The sequence below is a fragment of the Rhineura floridana genome, chromosome 20, assembly GCF_030035675.1.
Source record: "Rhineura floridana isolate rRhiFlo1 chromosome 20, rRhiFlo1.hap2, whole genome shotgun sequence".
Taxonomy (NCBI): Eukaryota; Metazoa; Chordata; class Lepidosauria; order Squamata; family Rhineuridae; genus Rhineura; species Rhineura floridana.
In genome coordinates, this window is record NC_084499.1 from 16,574,824 (window position 1) to 16,595,757 (window position 20,934).

The window sequence follows — 20,934 nt, forward strand, 5'->3', positions numbered from 1 at the left end:
CACACGCTGGTTTCTTTTTTTGGGGGGTGGGCAAAACAGATCAGGAGGGATATTGAGTGTATCATCACACACTGATTGGGGATAGTGGCCGAATGGATCAGGTGGTGGCATATCGTCGCACGGGGAAAGGGGACCCAAGTGTTGTGGGGACACAGCAGCAGCAGGCTGACACCCTATGCTCCCCTCCCCATGGCCTAACTCCCCCCTCGTTACCCGACCCAACCATGGAATTTACCGTATCCACAAAGAAGGCCTTTGCCCGCCCTAGTGTCGGAACAGCCAACAAGAGAAGGAATCAGCAAAAACGAGATGATTGCCTCCCAAACCCCAGAGCACATAGAAAAGAGGCAAGCCTCAAAAAGTGGTACTGAAAAAATTTACATAGATGGGACCTTAATAAAGCAATGAAATGCACAACATGTTTTGGCGGAGACCTTCCTTTTGGGGGTGGGGGACAAGAATTCTGGGCTGTGGCCAAAGCTAACCCTACTCAGGGTAGACCCACTGAAAATAATGGACACGGCTAACTCCAACCCAATTTCAATGGGTTTACGCTGAGTGGAACTTGGTTTAATGGATATTTTTAGTACGGCAACTCCCATCTCTTGCCATGCTCCCCCCTCCCCCCCCGGTCCTTCCCGTCGGCATTACAAATTACCCAGAGCAGGGAAGAGGACCATGTGGCTCTCCAGATGTTGCTGGACTCCAACTTCCATCACCCCTGACCATTAGCTGGGCTGGCTGGATCTGACAGGAGGTGCAGTCCAGCAACATCCGGAGGACCAAAAGTTACCCCCTTCCCTGCCATCGAGATTACAAGGGTTCCCCTCATCCTCCGTGTCTGAGAAGGGGTCACAGACAGAAGGAAAAAGAAAAAGCATAGAACAACAAAGGTGAAAACAAGAGAGGAGGCTTAGATGAACACGTAATCTGCTGGTTGCTTGCTTGCTGGCTGGGTGGCTTTGATTTTCCATCTTTGGGTCCCAGGCAAGCCCAAAAGTATGCAAGGTGGTTGCGGGGGGTGAGACCCTGGAAACAACATCATATCTGGAGAAAAAGAGGCGGAAGGCCAGGCGGACCTTGTCACCTTTTTTTGGGGGGGGGGTATCCAAATATGGACAAGATACTGGAGGAAAGGTGGAGGTTTTTTTTAACCCAAAGATGTCAACAAACAGGCGATTCGAAAGCAGGGTGCACGTTGTGGGGAAGAGGTTAGCAGCTGTACTTACGAGATACTGATGATCCCCCAAGAAAAGCGGAAAGAAGTGGCAGGGGAGGGAAAGAAAGTGAGAAAGAATTTGTATTAGTGAAGACATCTTTCCAAGCTACGCTGCCCTTCTGCAGCAGCAAAGTATTTCAAAACACATCTCTATATATTTAAACGGCGACACTAAAAAGGTTTCGGAGGAAAACAAGCCTGCTACATTTTGGGATTGTGGCGTTTCCACGCCACGGAAGGAAACCAATCAGCCATCGCTGGGGCAAACATTCAGGTCCCCTGGCCTGGCTCCAGAATTTAATAAGGCAAGGCACTTTCGATGCGAGAATTTAGCACAAAATCTACACAGAGGCCGCCACGCCGGGCAAACTGCCACGTGGAGCCTACCGCGCGAAAAAGCAGCCGTGGCAGCCATTGCCAAGAGCGCAAGGATGTCTGCACGTAAACGTACAAGGGGAGATGGCATTCTGAGAAAGAAAGACAATGCGTTTCGTGCAAAAGCAGCCGCGTTGAGCAAAGGGGGGGGAATGCACCCAGCGCTTCTCCTTTCCCTCTGCGGGAAGTGAAGACTGTAAACTCGGGGCAGGGGCCTTTCCCTTGCGAGACTACTCTCCAGTCATTTCCAGACTATGGCCCCCATGGGCACACTGCATTTAAAGCACTACAACGTCACTTTAGACAGTCATGGCTTCCCCCAAAGAATCCAGGAAACTGTCGTTTAAAACTGCATTGTTAGGAGACCCCTGTTCTTTTCACAGAACTGCAGTTCCCAGAGTGGTTTAACAATCAATCCGTCCTCCTGAGAAGCTCTGGGAATTGTTGTTCTGTGAAGGGAAAAGGGATTCTCTCCTAACAACTCTCAGCACCCTCCGTCAGGCACCTCCTACCCCTGAACCGTTTCTGTGCCAGCTGGTCATGACAGGAACTACTATTTTAAGAATCGGTGCCTGAGCTTGCTTTTTTCCTCTTCCCTCCCTGTCCCTTGTCCCTTGCGTGTTGCATTTTTATAGACTGTAAGCCTGTGAGCTGAGATCATTTTAACTGACTGCATGCAAGCCAGGCCGGGAGCCCTTTTGGCTGAAGAGCAGAGTGGAAACACTACCGTTTTTAGAAAAATAAAACCTCTTTCTGCCCACCTGTACATTGAGGGTTCTGTTACAACTATGCTACATGAGCCAAGAAGCATGAATGGGTAAGTGAAGGGAACTATGGTGGTCCCCTCCTCCCCGGTCCGCCAGCCAGCTTTTCACTTACGCTTGCATAGTTGTTGTAGCTGTTTGGAAAGTGAAGAGGTTCTCTTTGGGAAACCAGGTCCTGATGGGGACATCGTCTGCAAAGGAAAGAAAGAAAAGATCACAGTCACAACAACGAGCCAGCCAGGGGGACAAACCAGGAAGCAGAACCCTTGATCCTGGCATGGGGTAAGTGGAGAATTGCCATCTACTGAGTCAGATCTTTGATCCATCTAGCTCAGTACTGTCTACACTGACCAGCAGCGGCTCTATAGGAGTTTTTCCCCAGTCATAAAGGGAGATGCTGGGGGGAGGCCTTTTGCATGCAAAGCATGCGCTCTGCCTGAAAGCTAGGGAGCCCTAAAAAGAAAGCAAGATTCTAGTCCTCATCATTCTATGTAATGGGACAAATTAAATAGAAATATAGGACGCTGCCAGACCGTTGGCTCATCTAACTCAGTACTGTCTACACCGACTGGCAGCGGCTCTCCAGGGTTTCGGGGAAGGGGTCCCTCCCAGCCCTATCTGGGGATGGCATTGGGCATTGAACCAGGAACCTCCTGGGTGCAAAGCAGTTGCTCTACCACTAAGCTATCACCTTTTCTCCTAAGAGGAAAGCAAGATTCTAGTCCTCATGGTTCTGAGCAAAGGGCTCAATTAAACAGGAACGCAGGAAGCTGCCTTATGCTGAGCCAGGCCATTAGCTCAGTGTTGTCTGCACTGACTGGCAGCATCTCTTCAGGGTTTCAGACAGGGGTCTCTCCCAGCCCTGCCTGGAGATGCTGGGGATTGAACCTGGGACCTTCCATGTGATGCTCTACCACTGAGCTACGGCCCTTCCCCAAGACGTGATCAAGGTTTATAAAGCTACACCAGTATGGAGAAAGTGGAAAGAGAGACAGTCCCGTCCCCCCCGGGGTTAACTTATTTATTTAAAGTATTTTTATCCCTGTCTTCAGATGAAATAGGCTCCCAAAGCGGCTTACAGCGATGAGCAAACAGGACAGTCCTTGCCTACAGGCTTACCATCTAAAAGACAGAGCATAAAAGGAAAAGGTATTGGGGAGGGAAGAGGAAAAAAGCAAACCCAGGCATTTGTTCTTTTAGTTACAAAGTTCTTATAAGTATTATTTCTGGCAGGAATTGCATGGGGGGGCAGGGAGCAAGGTCCTTGCAACGGCCGACTCAAAGCAGTGAGTTAACTATTATGGGGTGTTTAAGTGTGATGCTTGCTATGAGGATGATCTCCACTGGGCAACTTTGGGAGGAAAGGGGGAACAGAAATGTAATAAATAATCATAACAGCAGCAATAACATTGTTATCCTAGGGAACTGCATTCATGCCATCCTCCGAAGGCACCCTGAGAGTCGACAAACAAGTGACAGAAGAGAAGTATTGCTCACAAGGGCCCCACCATGAGCTTTCCCGGGATATCCAGCTGCCCTCTGCTGGAGACAAGCGCATGGGCCTCTGGCTGAACCAACACGGTGGGGTCTTTCGTTCCGTACCTACCTGACACGCGGTCCACGCTATACATTCTCTCCAGCTTCTTCCGGCGCCAGCCCGTCTCGCTGGGCTGCTGCTGCTGCTGTTGCTGCTGTTGGTGGTGGTGATGGTGGTGATGGTGGTGGTGGTGGTGGTGAGGATGCTCTAGGTCACAGGCCTGCTGAGATGGAGCCTCGCAGCCGGGACACTCCTTGGAGCCCTGGCGGCTGCTGGCCCAACTGGCTTTGCAGGGCCTTCCAATGTTGTGGGAGCTGCCGGTGGTTTGGAGGGGCTGTCCCTGGGAACAGTCTTCCTCGTCCTCGTCCTCCACGGCCTCAGCCCCTTTGATGACCACCAGCTCCATGCTCTGGTGCTGGGAGAGCATGGGCCTCTCGCCAGAGATGGTGTAGACCCGCGGCTTGGGGCCGTCACCTGCCAGCTTCTCCCCGTGCTCTTCCGAGAAGCTCCTCTCAAACTTGCCGTCAGAAAGGAGCGACAGGCGGCGCTTGTTCTGGGCTCCCTGGTGCATCTCCGGGGAGTCCTCCTGCCCGACATAGGATTCCGCCAGCAGGTGATCTGAAAGAAAGGCAAGCAGTGTGTAAACGAGGAGGAGGAGGAGGAGGGGACTTGCGCGCGCACCACAAGGGAGGGGCATGAAAACCTGCCTGAAAGCGCTTGGCTCAGGCTCTGCGAGGTGAAGATCTGGATTCTGCGATGGGCAGAGGACAGCTGATATTGTTTGCAATCAGAAATGTGCATTTATTTGTTTATTAAATTCGTATCCCGCCCCTCCTCCCAAAGGATAAAACATCTTAAAAAGAAACAGCTTCAAAGCAATTCCAATCCAGATGCCCACTGGAAAAGATCTCCACTTTAAAGGCTTGTTGAAAGAGGAAGGTCTTCGGCAGGTGCTCAAAAGACCACAGAAATTGCGCCTGTCTCGTATTTAGTGGGAAGGCGTTCCAAAGGGCAGGGGCCACAACACTAAAAGCCCAATTCCTCTGTTGTGTGGGATGGACCTCCTAGTAAGATGGTATCTGCAGGAGGCCATCTCTTGCAGAGCACAGTGTTTGGTTGGGATACAAAGGGGTGAAATCTTCCACATCTGCAGGGCTTTTCTTGTGTTCATAAGACACTAGAGCCCCATATCCCGACACCAGAAATGTAGTGAGCCACTCCTCAGCCCTCTGAGATTTCAGAACATGTTACCTGCCCACTTGCAAACGTACCTTTGCACCCAAAATTAGATTTTTGATGAAGATGAAAATGAAGATGATTCCACTTTGGGAATTTACATTCAAATAAAATGGCTGATAAATACCTCAATAAATAAATAAACCCATGAGGACTAGAACCTTAAAAAAATAGCAGTCAAGACTCTCGGACAGCCAAATTCTTAACACAACACCACATTCGGTACACAAACTCATGAGGCCTAGAACCTTTAATTTAAAAAAAAAAAACAGAGCCAAGATTTTCAAGCAGTTGGGTTCTTAACCCAACTTCACATTTGGTACACAAATTCATGAGGACTAGAACATTAATAACATGAACAAACAAAGCTAAGACTCTCAGGCAATGCAACATCCAGCCCTTTCTGCATTCCTACATAACTGTACCACACACACACACCAGTCCTGCCTATTGCATTGTGCAAATTAAGCACATGCTCATTCATTTTGCCTATTCTGCCACAACAGCACGCCACCACGTTTTACAGCAAGCCACACAGAAGCCACACATGTATGCCACCATTTATTTAAATCAAGATTAGGCAGGCACTACAAAAACCTCTCAGCAGGGCTCTTCCGGAGTTGTGCTTTTATGCTGCATATGCTGCCTTGAGTGGGCGACGCCCCAAAAGGTGGCCGGTCAGCAATTTTATAAATCGGTATAAAATGAAAACCAGTCTTTCCTACCTGAGCCATTCTTGCCTTCCGGATGGTTCTGAGAGAGATAATCACCAAAGGCCCTTGCCGCTCTTCACGTCGCCAGATGCGCAAAATAGCAGACAGAGAAGAGCAAGGAATAAAAAGGAAAGAACTTTAGTCAGGGCAAACTAGCAAAATACTGCTCCAAAATGCTTTCCCACCTACCACCTCGACACATAAAAAAGGGGGATTCCCCCCCAAAAAAGACAAGATTCAGGACAGCTGATATGGAGTTTCCCCCAGGTTTTCATTTTACCCAAAGATACACATGAACTTCAAAACCTCTACAGTGGAAAATAAATCTGTATGTTTTCTGCCAGGGGAGCAGCTAATACCACTTTTTTTTGGGGGGGGGAGGTAGTCAGGTTGTGAAACTGGCACAGGGAGTCAGTTAACCTCTCCAATTCTATGGTAGTGGGCTCTCCGACACTGGAGGCATTCAAGAGGCAGCTGGACAAGCCATCTGTTGGGAATGCTTTGATTTGAATTCCTGCATTGAGCAGGGGGGGTTGGACTTGATGGCCTTATAGGCCCCTTCCAACTCTACTATTCTATGATTCCATCCCCAGCACCCATCAGAGCCTCCATTCCCCCCCAGCTGCTTCCTGCTTTTGTCGTAGAAGGCAGAGCAACAGAACTACAATTCCCAGAGTGCTTTGACAATCAATCCCTCTTCCCAGGGAATTCTGGGAATTCTAGCTCCTCCCAGAAGGAGCCCAGGGTGGCAAACAAAAACACTAAACACTCTCTAAAACGTATTCAAACAAGACATCTTTAAAAAAGAAAAAAGCAGCTTTAAAAACATCTTAAAAAGCAATTCCAACCCAGACACAGACCGGCATCTGGTCTCTCCTTAAAAGGCTTGTTGAAAGAGGAAGGTCTTCAGTAGGTACTGAAAAGACAACAGAGATGGTGCCAGTCAAATATTGAAGGGGAGGGAATTCTAAAGGGTCGGTGCCACCACACTAAAGGTCCGTTTCCTATGTTGTGCGAAACAGACCTCCTGATAAGATGGTATCTGCAGGAGGTCCTCACTCGCAGAGTGCAGTGATCGGCTGCGTATATAAGGGGTAAGACGATCTTTCAGATATATACAGTTTGCAGGATTATTTGAAGGAAGCCATGACTGTTTAAAGTGGTATGATAATGGCTTTAAACGTATCGTGCAGATGGGGGCCTAATTTGCACTTCCTTAAACAATGCACAAACACAGCCATCCCTAAAAACTTGTACTTCTCTGAAATTTGCAATGCAGTTCGTGAGACAAGTTATGTGTGCAAAAATGCATATATTAGGGTAAAGTGTGCCTTAAAAAATGCATATAAAATAACATAACAAAAATGCATTATATTAGGGGAAATTGCTTTGCAAAAATGTGTGTATTATGTGTGCCAACATGTGCAGATGAGAAGAAAGTCACATTAAGCAGCTGAGGAATTTTTGTGAGGCCTTTAAAAAAGAAACCCTCAAACCGATGCATAAACGCGAACTGAATTTACAATTGGAAATTGTAATTTATGAGTTTACGACTGGATAAACCCACCACAAGAGAAACTGACAGATTCCCCCACTGGCAAGCGCTGACCCTTAGCTGTGCCTTTGAACTACCCTGCCATACTCATAATCGATGTGGAACAGAGGAGGTGTAATTCTCATTAGGGATTGTGAAATACAGATCTGAAGGGCAGAGGTTTTTCAGGGTTACTGCAGAATACAAGGATTAGGTGTTTCTGGATTAAAGGGCTTGCATTAAAACCAGGGTGTGTGGAGATTAAGCTCTGCATTAATCTGGGGTGGGGGGAAGAGTGGAAAGGTGTGGTGTCAACATGCAATGGTGTTCAGGCACAGCACTTCTGGCACTTGGCTGCAGATCACCCCCACCTGTCCATGGGGTGGGGGTGGGATGGCAGACAGAGACAGACAAGCAGAGACCAACCTCCCATCTGTAGCAAAGCTGGCAGCCCCACAAAAAGACAAGCCACCCCACTCTGCCATGCAGTCAGAACTAAGTCCCCCTGGACCCCAAAACCTGCACCAAGAAAACCTAACACTGGGACAGCCAATGGAGTGTCTTCCAGATGTTGCTGGACTATTATTTATTTATTGAATTTCTTAGTTGCCCATCTGGCTGGCTATCCAGCCATTCTGGGTGACGTACAAAATAGGCATACAAATATAATAGACATTAAAAATCTAAAAACAATAACGATAAAATCTAGCCCATCCCCAAAGCCTGATACTCCTATCAGTCCCAGCCAGCATGGCCGTCAGGGACGATGGGAGCTATAGCCCCAATGACATTTGGAGGGCAACCCCTGGCTACCCCTGACCTGGATTCTACAGCCTGTACACATTACACACAAGTTGCCAATTTCAACCAAGGATTTCCCGGGGAGGAGCCAAGAGGGACAGAGAACTCACAGGCACCAGAAATCTGCCTCTCTCTAGCTAGAAATTTGCTCCCTAACCCAGTTTTTCTAAAAAAGAAAAAAAATGAAAGAAAGATCCTGGGCTGCAGGGTGGTCAAGGTTGGGCATTTGCCAGGACTTTGAAATCGACAATGCACCCATTGGCTCACTTTACAAAATACACCGAGGATTGTCAAAAGCAGTTTATGAGATAATTCACATGCCCTGTCTTTTCCAGGTGAAGGAAACCGAACCAAACACCTGGATCTGGCACTGCTTAAGGCAAACCCGAGAATCTTCTCCCTGTCAGGGCTAAGAGCACAATTGCCACCCGAACACATCAAAGAGAAAGCACCAGAGCAGCCTCTACTGAACATCCCACAGAACTCCCTGCGCTCAAGGACATCTTTTGTTCTGTCCTTTTCAAACATGCTTGACCGCAGAAGTGAGCCACAACATCTCCTGACGGGCTATAACGGCACCCTCTGGCAGCCCAGAGAGCTGGAAAATTCCACCAGCTAAGCTTGTGTCTTTCCCAGCCACAACCCAGAGGATGGTCACAGAAAAGAAAATTCAGCCGCAAGCCCACACTGAGGCAATCAGACTTCCAGCCTGTCGGTGTTTCGCAGATGGGAGTCCATCCAAAACTAGCAAACTCAGGTAGCCCAATTAAAGTGGATTTGGAGCTCTTGGGCAATTTGGGACAGTGGGGAAATTTGCTCCAGATCGCATTTAAAGGTGAACTTACCTAGCTTGTACTTTCTGAAACAACAGCCATCTTTCTGGCTATTGAACTGAACTGAAACTCAGCCATCCTTTGAAATTAGCACTTGCAAGTCATGTGCATAATAATGCATACACTGGAGGTAAAGTGTGTATAAAAAGGTCTATGTCAGTGAAAATAACTTACCAAAAATGCATTATATTAGGAGAAATTGCTTTACAAAAATGTGTGTATTAGACACAATTGCATGCAAACGTAAATATTGGAAGAAATTTGTATCACAATGCTGGTGAGTTTTCAAAAGGACTTTAAAACAAAATGCAAACGGAAGTGGAAATATGCAGAACTGGAAAAAATGGGAAACTGCAATTGATAGATTGGCCCATCCCCATGTACAAAAAAAAAAAAAAGTCAGACTTTTTGGGGTGAGAAAAGTGAGAGGAGACTGCGCTGGCGTCTACCCTCCCTGCAAACAAATCAGAAATAATGTTCAATCAGCTAACACTGTATAACTTTCCTGAAATAAAGGAAATGGGCTTCCTTCAAGTCGATTCTGACTTATGGCGACCCTATGAACAGGGTTTTCATGGTAAGCGGTATTCAGAGGAGGTTTACCATTGCCTTCCTCTGAACCTTCCTGAAAATGTGGTAAGAAAAAAAAAAGGGAAGAATACCCACAATATACAATCCATAAAGCAATCTCTTTGCAATAACATTTTAAAAAACAACACACCTCAAACCTCAGCATAAGACAACAAAAAACCAGCCTAAAAACAGACCAGCATAAAATGCATATAAAAAAAACACCCTTCAAAAAGCAAAACAAGGAGAAAGCAATGTTTGCCCAGATCCAATGATGTGGGTTTTCTGGAAATTTTTCCCATGCAAATTGGGATAATTTGCATCAGAAACATGTCAATTTGCATTGGAAACATTTCCAGTACCCTAGGGGATGATCTGAATGTAGCATATTTATTTTACTTGTATTTAGCAAACAACGCTAAAAACTTTGCAACTGCCAAGTTTGCTTAATAGTGTATTTGCGATTGGCATTCATTTGCTGTTATTAATGAACCTAAGAAAACAGGAAGCGTTCCAAGGAAAAAATAAAGCACTGGGAAAAAATTCCAGCTCACATCAACACTGTGATGCGTATGCGCTCTTGCCAGCTGGTCCTGTCTCCTGTGCTCTAACTCTTAGACTCTGACACGTCCGTGATATACAATATATATGAGTGTGCGTGCACACTCACACACACACGGGCGCACACAAACTAGCAGCCTCAAACCCGGTGTTGCTCAGGAATTTCAAGGAACCAAAAGATCAATGCCATTTTGAAATCAGGGGTTAAAATCAGCGCGGTATGGAAAGGTTTGGTCGGCCATCTTGATTCAAAATGGCGCACAATTGTGTCCAAACAGAGACAGAAACCTGCCCCTTGATTGCAGGAACCATCCCAAGAGCCAGTGTGGCATAATGGTGAGAGGATTGGACAGGGACCTGGGAGACCCGGGTTCAAATCCCTGCTCGGCCATGAAGCCCACCGAGCGACCTTGGGAGCCAGCCACTGTCTCTCAGCCTAGTCTACCTCACAGGGTTGTTGTGAGGATAAAAACAGGTGGGGGAGAACCATGTTTGGATGCCACCTTGAGCTCCTTGGAGGAAAGGTGGGATATAAGCATAATAAATAAATATATAAATTGTTGTATCAGGCAAAACATCATACAAACATGGGTATAATAGGAGGAGAACACACTAAAATGTTGATGGATTTTCACGAGGACTTGAAAAATATCACAAACTGTTGCCGAAATATGACAAAACTGGACTGAACAGAAGTTGAGAAACAGAGAGAAAGCAACACTGAATATTCATCTGTCCCTATCGATGGGACAGCTTTCTAGCTATTTGCCTGATCAGCCACTGCAGGCAGGCTCACCACCAGCGGCTCCATTAAAGTTAGGCAAAAACCTCCCCACCCCGACCCCTTGACAGCCTGAGAACTCGGCGTCTGGCACATCAGAGCCCATCAGCCTCAGGGCTGTGCTCATAGAAGAAGGATTTTCTCTTGGGCTGTCTTCTTTGTAAATGCAATCACCCCAAAAGCATTCAGTGGCATTTCGCAACCCAGCGCTTTGCTAAGAAAGGCAGGTGCTTCTTAACCCCCCCTCTCCACAGGGGCATAATCAATAACGGCTCTCTTTAGCAACACTGAACATCAAGCAACCAGAGCTACCAGGGGTAAGGTCTCCAAGTGATTTACAACACCTTTATCTATTGTTGTTATATGCCTTCAAGTCGATTACCACTCATGGCAACCCTATGAATCTTTTATTATTATTATTATTATTATTATTATTATTATTATTATTATTATTAGATTTATATCCAGCCCTTCTTCCCAGCAGAAGCCCAGGGTGGCAAACAACAGCACTAAAAACTTTAAAACATCATCAAAACAAACTTTAAAAAACATGAAAAGAAAACATCTTTAAAAATGTTTCTTTTTTTAAAAAAAAGCTTTCAAAACATCTTCTTAAGATTAAAAACATTTTTTAAAAGGTGTCAGAACATCTTAAAAAGCAATTCCAACACAGACGCAGACTGGGATAAGGGCTCTACTTAAAAGGCTTGTTGAAAGAGGAAGGTCTTCAATAGGCGCCGAAAAGATAACAGAAATGGCGCCTCTCTAATATTTAGGGGGAGGGAATTCCACAGGGTAGAATTGGATGTATTCATAGGGTGTTCATGGTGAGAGGTATTCAGAGGGGGTTTACCGTTGCCCTCCTCTAAGCCTACGGCACCCGGTATTCCCAGGCGGTCTCCTGTTAGACTGTATCTCCCTCTATGAACCTGCCCGGACTCTAAGATCCTCCGGTGAGGCCTTACTCACTACTCCATCCTTTTCACAAGTTCTTTACTTGCAAAGACACAGAATATGGCTTTTTCGTTGGCCGCCCCCAGATTGTGGAATTCGCTCCCTAGTGAAGTGCGATTAGCCTCCTCGCTTTTGTCCTTCCGTGCTAAGGTGAAGACTATCCTTTTTAGACGAGCTTTTAATTGAATTGGTTAACTAATTGTACTTGATTTTATTCATTTTAATTGTTTTTAATTGTTTTTAATTTTGTATATTTACTGTTTTAATCTTTTTTATGATTATTCTTGTAAGCCGCCCTGAGTTCTCTGGAAACAGGGTGGGGTATAAATATTTTAAATAAATAAATAATAAATAAATATCCAAGTACTAACTAGGCTTGACCCAGCTTAGCTTCCCAGATCAGCGAGGATGTAAATACATGTCAGGGAAAGGTTGTAGCTCAGTGGTACAGCACCTGCTTCACATTGCAGAAGGTCAAGGCTTCAATTGATGGCATCTCCGGATAAAGCTGGTGAGCCACTGCCAGTCAGTGCAGACAATACTGAACTAGATGGACCAATGATCTGACTCAGCAGAGGGCAATTTCTTCTGTTCCTAATTTCCACTTCCATCTTGGCCTGTTTCTGAAATGTGTCTGAAGGTGGGACCCTCCTGCCAAAGATCTGAACTGATTACTTGCAGAGGGATTTCAGACAGGGAGTCCAGCAAATGCCAAGGGCCAAACCTGGGATCTTCTGCATGCAAACATGTGCTCCACCACCCTTCCCATACATTGGGCAATCAGTGGAATTAGGGTCACATGCACACCATATATTTAATGCACATTCCCGCACACACAGACAAAGAATCCTGGGACCTGCGGTTTATCCCTCACAGAGCTAGAATTCCCAGCACTTTTAAGAGACTACAGTTCCCAGGATTCTTTGGGGGATGCCATGTGCTTTCAACGTATGGCACGGATGTGCCCTCTCTGCCTTTCAGTTTGGAACTGGGGGTTGCCGGAAACGAAATGGCTAAGTTGTGTTCAGCTGAGGAGCAAATGGAAGGGGAGGTATGTGGCAACAGAGACCACCCATTAAAACATCACCAGACGCGTGACAAACCTACCCCCACCCCAAAATTTGCGAATGAGTTTCCACGCCAGCGGTGGCTGTGGACGTAGCATGGATCATTTTTACAGATTGGATTCTCTGTGGTAAGGAGAAATCTGGCTTAAAATAGTTTTAAAACTGCAAGATAGCATCATCATATGTGTATATATTATGTGCCTTCAAGTAGATTACGATTTATGAAGACCCTATGAACCAGCGACCTCCAACAGCATTTGTTGTTCAGATCTTGTAAGTTCAGGTCTGTGACTTCCTTTATGGAATCAATTCATCTCTTTTTTGGTCTTCCTCTTTTTCTATTCCCTTCTGCTTTCCCCAGCATTATTGTCTTTTCTAGTGAATGATGTCTTCTCATTATGTATCCAAAGGATGCTAACCTCAGTTTCATCAATTTAGCTTCTATTTCTTTATTTATTGCATTTGTATGCCGCCCCATAGCCAAAGCTCTCTGTGATAGTTCTGGTTTAATTTGTTCTAACACCCAATTATTTGTCTTTTTTGCGGTCCATGGTATCCTCAAAGCTCTCCTCCAACACCACATTTCAAATGAGTTCATTTTTCTACAAGCTGCAAAAAAGTCACGCACCTAATCACCACTGATTCCACAATAAACCTCCGTCTGAAGACACTCATACACACACTCTGCACAAACTCCACTCATTCATCAATACTACATAAAGCTAGTGTGGTGTAGTAGTTACGAGTGTTGGACTAGGGCCTAAGAGACAAGAGTTCAAATCCTGAATCAGCCACGAAGTTTGCTGGGTGACCTTGGACCCACAATCACTGTCTCTCTTGGCCCAGCCTACCTCACAGGGGTGTGGCGAGAATCAAATGGAGGGAAGGAGAACAACGTATGCCCCCTTGAGCTCTGTGGAGGAAAGCTGGGATAGAAATGTAAATAATAATACATAAACTAAAAACTAGATGTCTCACTGCCCTCCAGTCTAGTTGTGTCACTGTTGCTTTATACAAAAGTCGGCAAAGTTTCTAAGGTCTGGAGAGGGAGAGAGTTCTCCATGTGCACATTTTAACACACACATCCACACAAAAACCCAGTGTTGCACAGAAAGGACTGCTCTGTCATTCTGAGAGGAAGGTAAGCAGGTAAATGCAGGAATAAGGTGAAGGTCAAACTTCTAAAAGCCTGCACCTTTAAGAATTGCAAAAATTCCCTCTCCATATTACCTGGGAAGAGACGTATTTTCTAAATCAGCGTTCCCCAAACATCCGAGTTCACTGACTCCTTGATGAGCTCATAAAATTATCACCATCCCCGACTCAAATTCTTAGGAATGTAAACGAAATAAAGTCAAGACATATCAATACGCGATCAACATTTATTAATCATCCATCCTCATGACTTGGAATCATAACATGTAAAAAAAAAAAGTGAAACTCTGCTCTTGTATAGTCATCTTTTTTTTTAGCAATAAAGCAGCATGATCTGAGATTAGTGTTGTATTGTGGAATCATCTTTATTAAATACAGAGGTTCCTCACTGGCAAAAGAGGTGCACTCTATACATGCCCATGTCCTAGCCATCTGGTTCTCAAAGTTCCTAAAATTAATTTTTTGGCACGCTACCACATAAAATCCTTTCTCTAGGCCCCTTTCAACCCCTAGGTCCTTTGTTCACCCCCTGCACAATCCCACTGACTCCACAGGGTCACTACCGACCACTCTGGGAAACCCTGTATCAAAAAGGAGGTGGGTGGAAATCATGCAGACACCATTGCTTCCATTCCAGCTGTTTGTTACGACAGGGCCATGACTTTGGCAAGTGGGATCTGCTCTGCAGAGCTGCTCAGCCCAGATTCCCAGAAGCAGGCAGACAAGTGTACACGGCAGTCCTGTCTGCAGCAGAGGAAACAACCCTCAAGCGACGGCCATGGGCAGAAGCTGCAGCCACGGGTTTCACACGGCCGCACCCAAGGTGAAGGTCAAAAGGGCATCGGGTTTCTAACTGCTCCGCTTGCACAACCAACGCGCAGGAGGGGGACTCGGATTTGCCACCAAGCCAGCGCAAGGTGCCTGAAAGCGAGACAAAGCCGGACCTGCTCAATGCAAAGACTAGAAGCCAGAGCAGCTGAGCGAGGGGGCATTTCGGCCATGGGGTGAGCCTTCCAGAGTCCGCAGCATTTTAACACAGGAGGTGCTCCCTGTTGCAATCACAAAAAAACCTGGAAGACTTAACAACACAGAGGGGAAGGGGAAAGTCTGATGGTTTGTACAGTCACAAAAAAGGGATGGTTCCCCCACCACGGCCGACACACAAACAAGCAAACAGATAAGACACTATGGCTTCTGTAAAGGGTGGATCCGCACACAGACATGCAGCCCAGGGCAAGACACAGAGCAAAGAGCCAGAGTGGTGCAGGGCTTAAGAGTGTCGGGCTAGGACCTTGGTGGCCAGGGTTCAAATCCCCATTCGGCCACGATAGCTCTCCGGGTGACCTTGGGCCAGTCATGGTCTCCTAGCCAAAGCTATCTCATAGGGTTGTTGTCATAAAATTGGGAGAGGGAGGACCATGTATGCCTCCTTGAGCTCCTTGGAGGAAAGGTGGCATAGAAATGTAAAAATCATCATTTGTTATACATTTTGGAAAGTTGTCTGTCCACTATGCATTTGGACACCTCTGAAGATAACGTAAAAACGATTTTTGTATAATGGCTCCTAAAATCAAGGAGCAGATTTCCGCTTATACCATTTGACTCCATCCCCTCTGCTTTTCCCCAGGCCAGAACCTCTTGGAACATTGACTCTGTTTTGAATCAAGACGGCTGACTGAACCTTTCCAAACTGCACTGATTTTAACCGCTGATTTCCAAACTGCACTGATTTTAACCGCTGATTTCCAAACTGCACTGATTTTAACCGCTGATTTCCAAACTGCACTGATTTTAACCGCTGATTTCCAAACTGCACTGATTTTTCAGTTTCCTAGAATTCCCAAGCAACGCCCGGGAAACTGTAGTCCAAAACAGCTGAAGGGAGTCATGTTGACTAGAATATTAACAAGAGCACTCTGCACAATAACAAGCACCTTCTACTTTGCTTTTCTATTATTTTCATACAGAAGTTGATTACGTCTGTACAACAGCAGTTTAAGTACCCAAAAGGATCCATGGACACACACACACACATAAGACATAGCCAGAATATTTAAGAGTAATGGACTCCTATTTTAATGAGTTACCAACAGCAATAGCATCGAAAACTATCGTCCTCCCGATCAATGCTAATTCATCATAAAAATGATTTTCCATTTCCCAAACAGAAGTCACAGTCCTTTCATAAGAACGCCCAGCTTGAAGTCCGACTGCATGTGAATGTAACACCCTACAGTCGCCTATAAACCCACATGGATGTAAACCATTTTTAATGTCCTGTCCCTGCCCTCCCGCCCCAAATTGGACGAAATCAAATTAATATGTGAATTAACACAGAATGAAATATGCACTGTGCTTGATATAAGGATTACCGAGACGATCTGAGAGTTGCATCCACACCGTCTTTTGATGAGAGCCAGTGAATAACTCCAGAAGGTCCCTCAGCTCTCAAGGAAGACTTCTGGATGACTCACGAGCCACACTGAAAATGGAGTCTTCTGTATGGCGTCTTAATAAATGAGCTTAGTTGGTCTAGCAATACAAACTCGGCTTGTTATTTAGTTATCCCTTTTCACACCACACTGGCAACACCACTTGTGTCTACACAAATTTAGAAATAAAGAGTCAGAAGGGAACCCAAAAGGTCATCCAGTCAAACCCGCTCCCAGTAGAGAAAATCCACTCCTATAGCATTCAGCCTCTGCTGAAAACCTCTAACAAAGGAGAGTCCACTGCCTTCCAAGTCTGTTCTACTGTCAGTCAGCTTATACCACAAGAACATAAGAGCACGACTGGATCTCGTCCAGCATCCTGTTCTCACAGTGGCTGACCAGATGCCCCAATAGGAAGCCCGCAAGCAGAACCTGAGCACAACAGCAACTCTCCCCACCTGTGATCCCCAGCAACTGGCATTCAGAGGCAGAGTGCTTCTGACAGTGGAGCTAGAACAGAACCATTGTGGCTAGCAGCCACTGATAGGGATTGGTGAGAATTTCGATTCAGTTCGCATTTCAAGCAGAATTTCTCAAATCTGCACTTTCCGGAACAATATGAGAACCAAAACACAGCCATCCTTCGAAATTCGCATTTATTAGAATTTTGGGATGCAGTTCGCCAACTAAACATCATTTACAAAAATGCATATATTAGGGGACAGTGTGCATAAACATGAATACATGAGTGAAAATAACATGCAAAAAGGCATGAAATGATGAAAAATGGCTTGCAAAAATGGGTACCTTCATCAAAACTGCCTGCAAAAAAGTTTTTATTTGGAGAAATTCACACTAAAATGGTGGAGAATTTTTATGAGAATTTTCAAAAAAATCACAGATCGCTATAGAGATGTAGAGAACTAAATTTAACATTGGAAAAATGAGACACTGAGAGAATCGAAACAGACAGATCTTTCCATCCCTAGCCACCGATAGCCTTGTCCTCCTCCGTGAATAAAACCCATCCGACTGAACCAGAGAAAAGAGCTGTTCTTCCTAATGTTTAGTCGAAATCCTTTTTCTTGGCATTTAAATCCTATCCTCTAGATCGGTGTTTTTCAACCTTGGGTCCCCAGATGTTGATGAACTACAACTTCCATCATTCCTGATCGTTGACCATGCTATCTGGGGATGATGGGAGTTGTAGTCCAACAACATCTGGGGACGTAAGGTTGAAAAACAGTGCTAGATCAACTAAGTCTGCTCCATCATGTATGTCAAAGAACTTCCTCCACCTGAGAAAATATTTGAAGACGGCAATCATTTGGGCTCCTGCTGGGAGGAAGGGCGGGATATAAATCAAACAACAACAACAACAACAATAATGATACAGGCTCTTAATCTTCTCTTCCCTAGGCTAACCACGCCAAGCTCTTTCAACCTTTCCTCTTGGTCTCTGCGGCCTTCATCATCTTCTTTGCCGTCCTCCGGACACACTCCAATTTGTTGACAGCCTTCTTAAAATTGCAGTTTTCAGAACCGGACACAGTACACAAGCTGAGGTCTGACCAAAGCAGAATAGAGTGGCACCCATTACTGCTGGCGATCCGGAGACTATAGTTCTGCTGATGCAGCCTAGAATCACATTAGCCTTGCTAGCCGCTGTGTCACACTGCTGGCTCGCATTTCGCTCGCGTTCTACTAAAAACCCCTAAATCCTTTTCACATGTACAGCTGTCACACATCCTGAATTTTTACTTAGGTCAATGGGCCTGGGTCCCAAGGAAGTACAGCACAGGATTAATCTCCAACCCCAACTTCAACAAGGCCTAAAGTGGAAGAACTGCATCTGTGTCTATTTCTCTGCTGTGTGTATTTCCCTTGCCTCCTTCTGTTGACTGACCACCGCTGACAATATTTAGAAGCTAAATTTCTCAGAACTGGGACCTGGGAATTCGTGTGTTTATGCTGATCACCGTGTATGCTGATTAGCACGAGCACTGAACTTGTTGGAGCCGTCTTTGATGGCTCTTAGAAAGGAGAAGTAATCTAGTATCATTTTTAGAAGACCCTTTCAGAATTCCAGGCGCTCCATCTAAGAGCGGGTGGAGAAGCAGGATGGGGGGAGGACATAAATCTGGCATGAGGCAGAAAGTTACAAGACGTTCGTTTTAATCATTGCTCTCAATGGCCCACAGAAACGTGAGAGGTCTAGAAAGCTATAAGAAGCAGCTACTCAAAGCATATCTGATTGTCGTGAAGCTTTGCCTATTTCCTCCCCCCCCCATCTTACATACCTACACTTGAGTGGGGTGGAGATCCAAGCATTTTTTCCCCTGAGTGATCCAATCAAATTGGAGCCTAGGTTTACTTACACTCACACACGCACACCAGACTCACTGTTTGTAAAATCATAAGACATCTCACATTTCAGCCCTACAGGAAATTAATCCGAGACGTTTACCCACTGCCACAACTTTCAAAGTCGCCCAGCTTACCAGTGGGAGATTTGTGTTATTGATCACATTTATCTATAGCGGGCCTCACCCACCCTTCACCATTAAGGTCCCAAGGTAGAAATGGGAAAGAAATTCGATTCACTTTGCATTTCAAGACAAATCGATCAATATTTGCACTTTCCGAAACAACATGAGAAGAGAAACATAAAATTTGCACTTTTTTGAATTTTGCAGCGCAGTTCACCAACCAAACAATATTTACGCAGATGCATATATTAGGGGGGAAATGGGCATAAAATGAATATATGAGTGAAAATAACATACAAAAACATATTATGTTAGGAGAAATTGCTTGCGTGTACGTTAGCCAAAACTGCCTACAAAAAATGTGTTTAGTAAGAGAAATTCACACTAAAGTGCAGAGAATTTCCATGAGGATTTTTTTAAAAATAGCAAATTGCTGCAGAAGTGTGGAAAACTGAATTTAAGATTGAAAAAATAAGAAACTAAGAGAACCAAAATTGACAGCTCTTTCCATCCCTATCCCAGGGCCCAGCAATACAATACACAGTTGGAAAAACCGATAAAACAGTCACAATTATATATATATATATTAAGACAACAAAAGTGTTTGAGCCAGAACAAAACAGCAAACTATACAAACTGGCGGCATTCAGAGATATCCTCTGCCTAACCTGGTGTCACAATTTGCTTGTTTACAAAGATCGTGGTCGAGATGAAAGCTACATGGAACTTAATTAACCATCTGGGGCAGTGTTTGATCAGGTGCACTTGGAACTGAAATTAAGCGCTCCGGGAAAGCGCCCTGGAGACTCTGAGCTGAGTGTCTCAGATTCAGGTGGCTTTACCTCTGGCAGGGATTGGGGGGGGGGATTTGCATTTCAGTTCACATTTAAAGGCGAACCTACCTAATCCGCGCGTGACATTCAGCCACCCTTCGATATCTGCCCTTCTCTGAATGCTGCAAGGCACTTCTCTGGTCAAGCACAAGCACCATGTGCAGAAATGCAGGTGCTGGGGTTAGCTGGGCACAAATATGTACATCTCTGTGAAAACAGCATATACAAAGACGCATTCGATCAGGGGATAAGCGGGCTTACAAGCATGTGCGTATGAGGCAAAATCCCACGCAAACAAGCGTCTGTTAGGGAAAATTCGCTGATGGATTTTCTTGAGGGTGTTTCTTTGTTTTAACAAAAAATATTTTTTGCAAACTGATGCAGAAATGTGGGGAACAAAACGTAGGACTGGGAAAATTAGATAAATTAGGGACTGAGTAATTCGGTCATCCGTTGCCTCTGAAGCCACCTGGGGCAGCTGAAAACAGGCAGAGTAACCCCAGACTCCATCACCGGAGCCAGACAGTGTATGAATTCTACCACAATCTCCTAGCTTAGTGCTACGTTATTCAACTGTCCAATAAGCCAGCCCATTTCACCACAAACACACCCTCGGCCACTGCCCCAAACACCCTGTGGAGGCTTAGCTCAACAGCCCCTTCTTAGAAGACTGAAAACTCAGCCTCTGCCTTTATTTATTTATGTCTTAAATTTATATCCTGCCCTTCCTCCTAGAAGAAGCCCAGGGCAGCAAACAAAAACACTAAAAACCCTCTTAAAACATCATAGAAGCAAAAGACTTGAAAACATATTAAAACAAAACTTTTTAAAAAACATACTAAAACAAAGCATCTTTAAAAACATCTTTAAAAAAAAAACACCTCTAAAAAGCAACTCCAACACAGATGCAGGCTTGGATACGGTCTCTACTTAAAAGGCTTGTTGAAAGAGGAAGGTCTTCAACAGGCACCGAAAAGATAACAGAGATGGCGCCTGTCTAATATTTAAGGGGAGGGAATTCCAAAGTGTCAGTGCCACCACACTAAAGGTCTGTTTCCTATGTTGTGCGGAACGGACCTC

The 20,934-nt window shown here is 45.3% G+C and overlaps 1 protein-coding gene across 2 annotated transcripts in view; it reads right to left on the reverse strand.

The window, feature by feature from the left end:
* Positions 1-20,934, reverse strand: part of NSMF (NMDA receptor synaptonuclear signaling and neuronal migration factor) — a 49,884-nt gene that overhangs the window by 23,141 nt on the left and 5,809 nt on the right. Inside the window, exons 2-5 of one of the 2 annotated variants that reach the window (XM_061603889.1) lie at positions 5,857-5,918; positions 3,965-4,513; positions 2,474-2,549; positions 1,230-1,235 (exon numbers count right to left, since the gene is read on the reverse strand). In XM_061603889.1, the coding sequence (XP_061459873.1) occupies positions 1,230-1,235; positions 2,474-2,549; positions 3,965-4,513; positions 5,857-5,918 (693 nt within the window). The remainder of the gene's footprint in view (positions 1-1,229; positions 1,236-2,473; positions 2,550-3,964; positions 4,514-5,856; positions 5,919-20,934) is intronic. The other variant, XM_061603887.1, reaches the window with a different exon arrangement.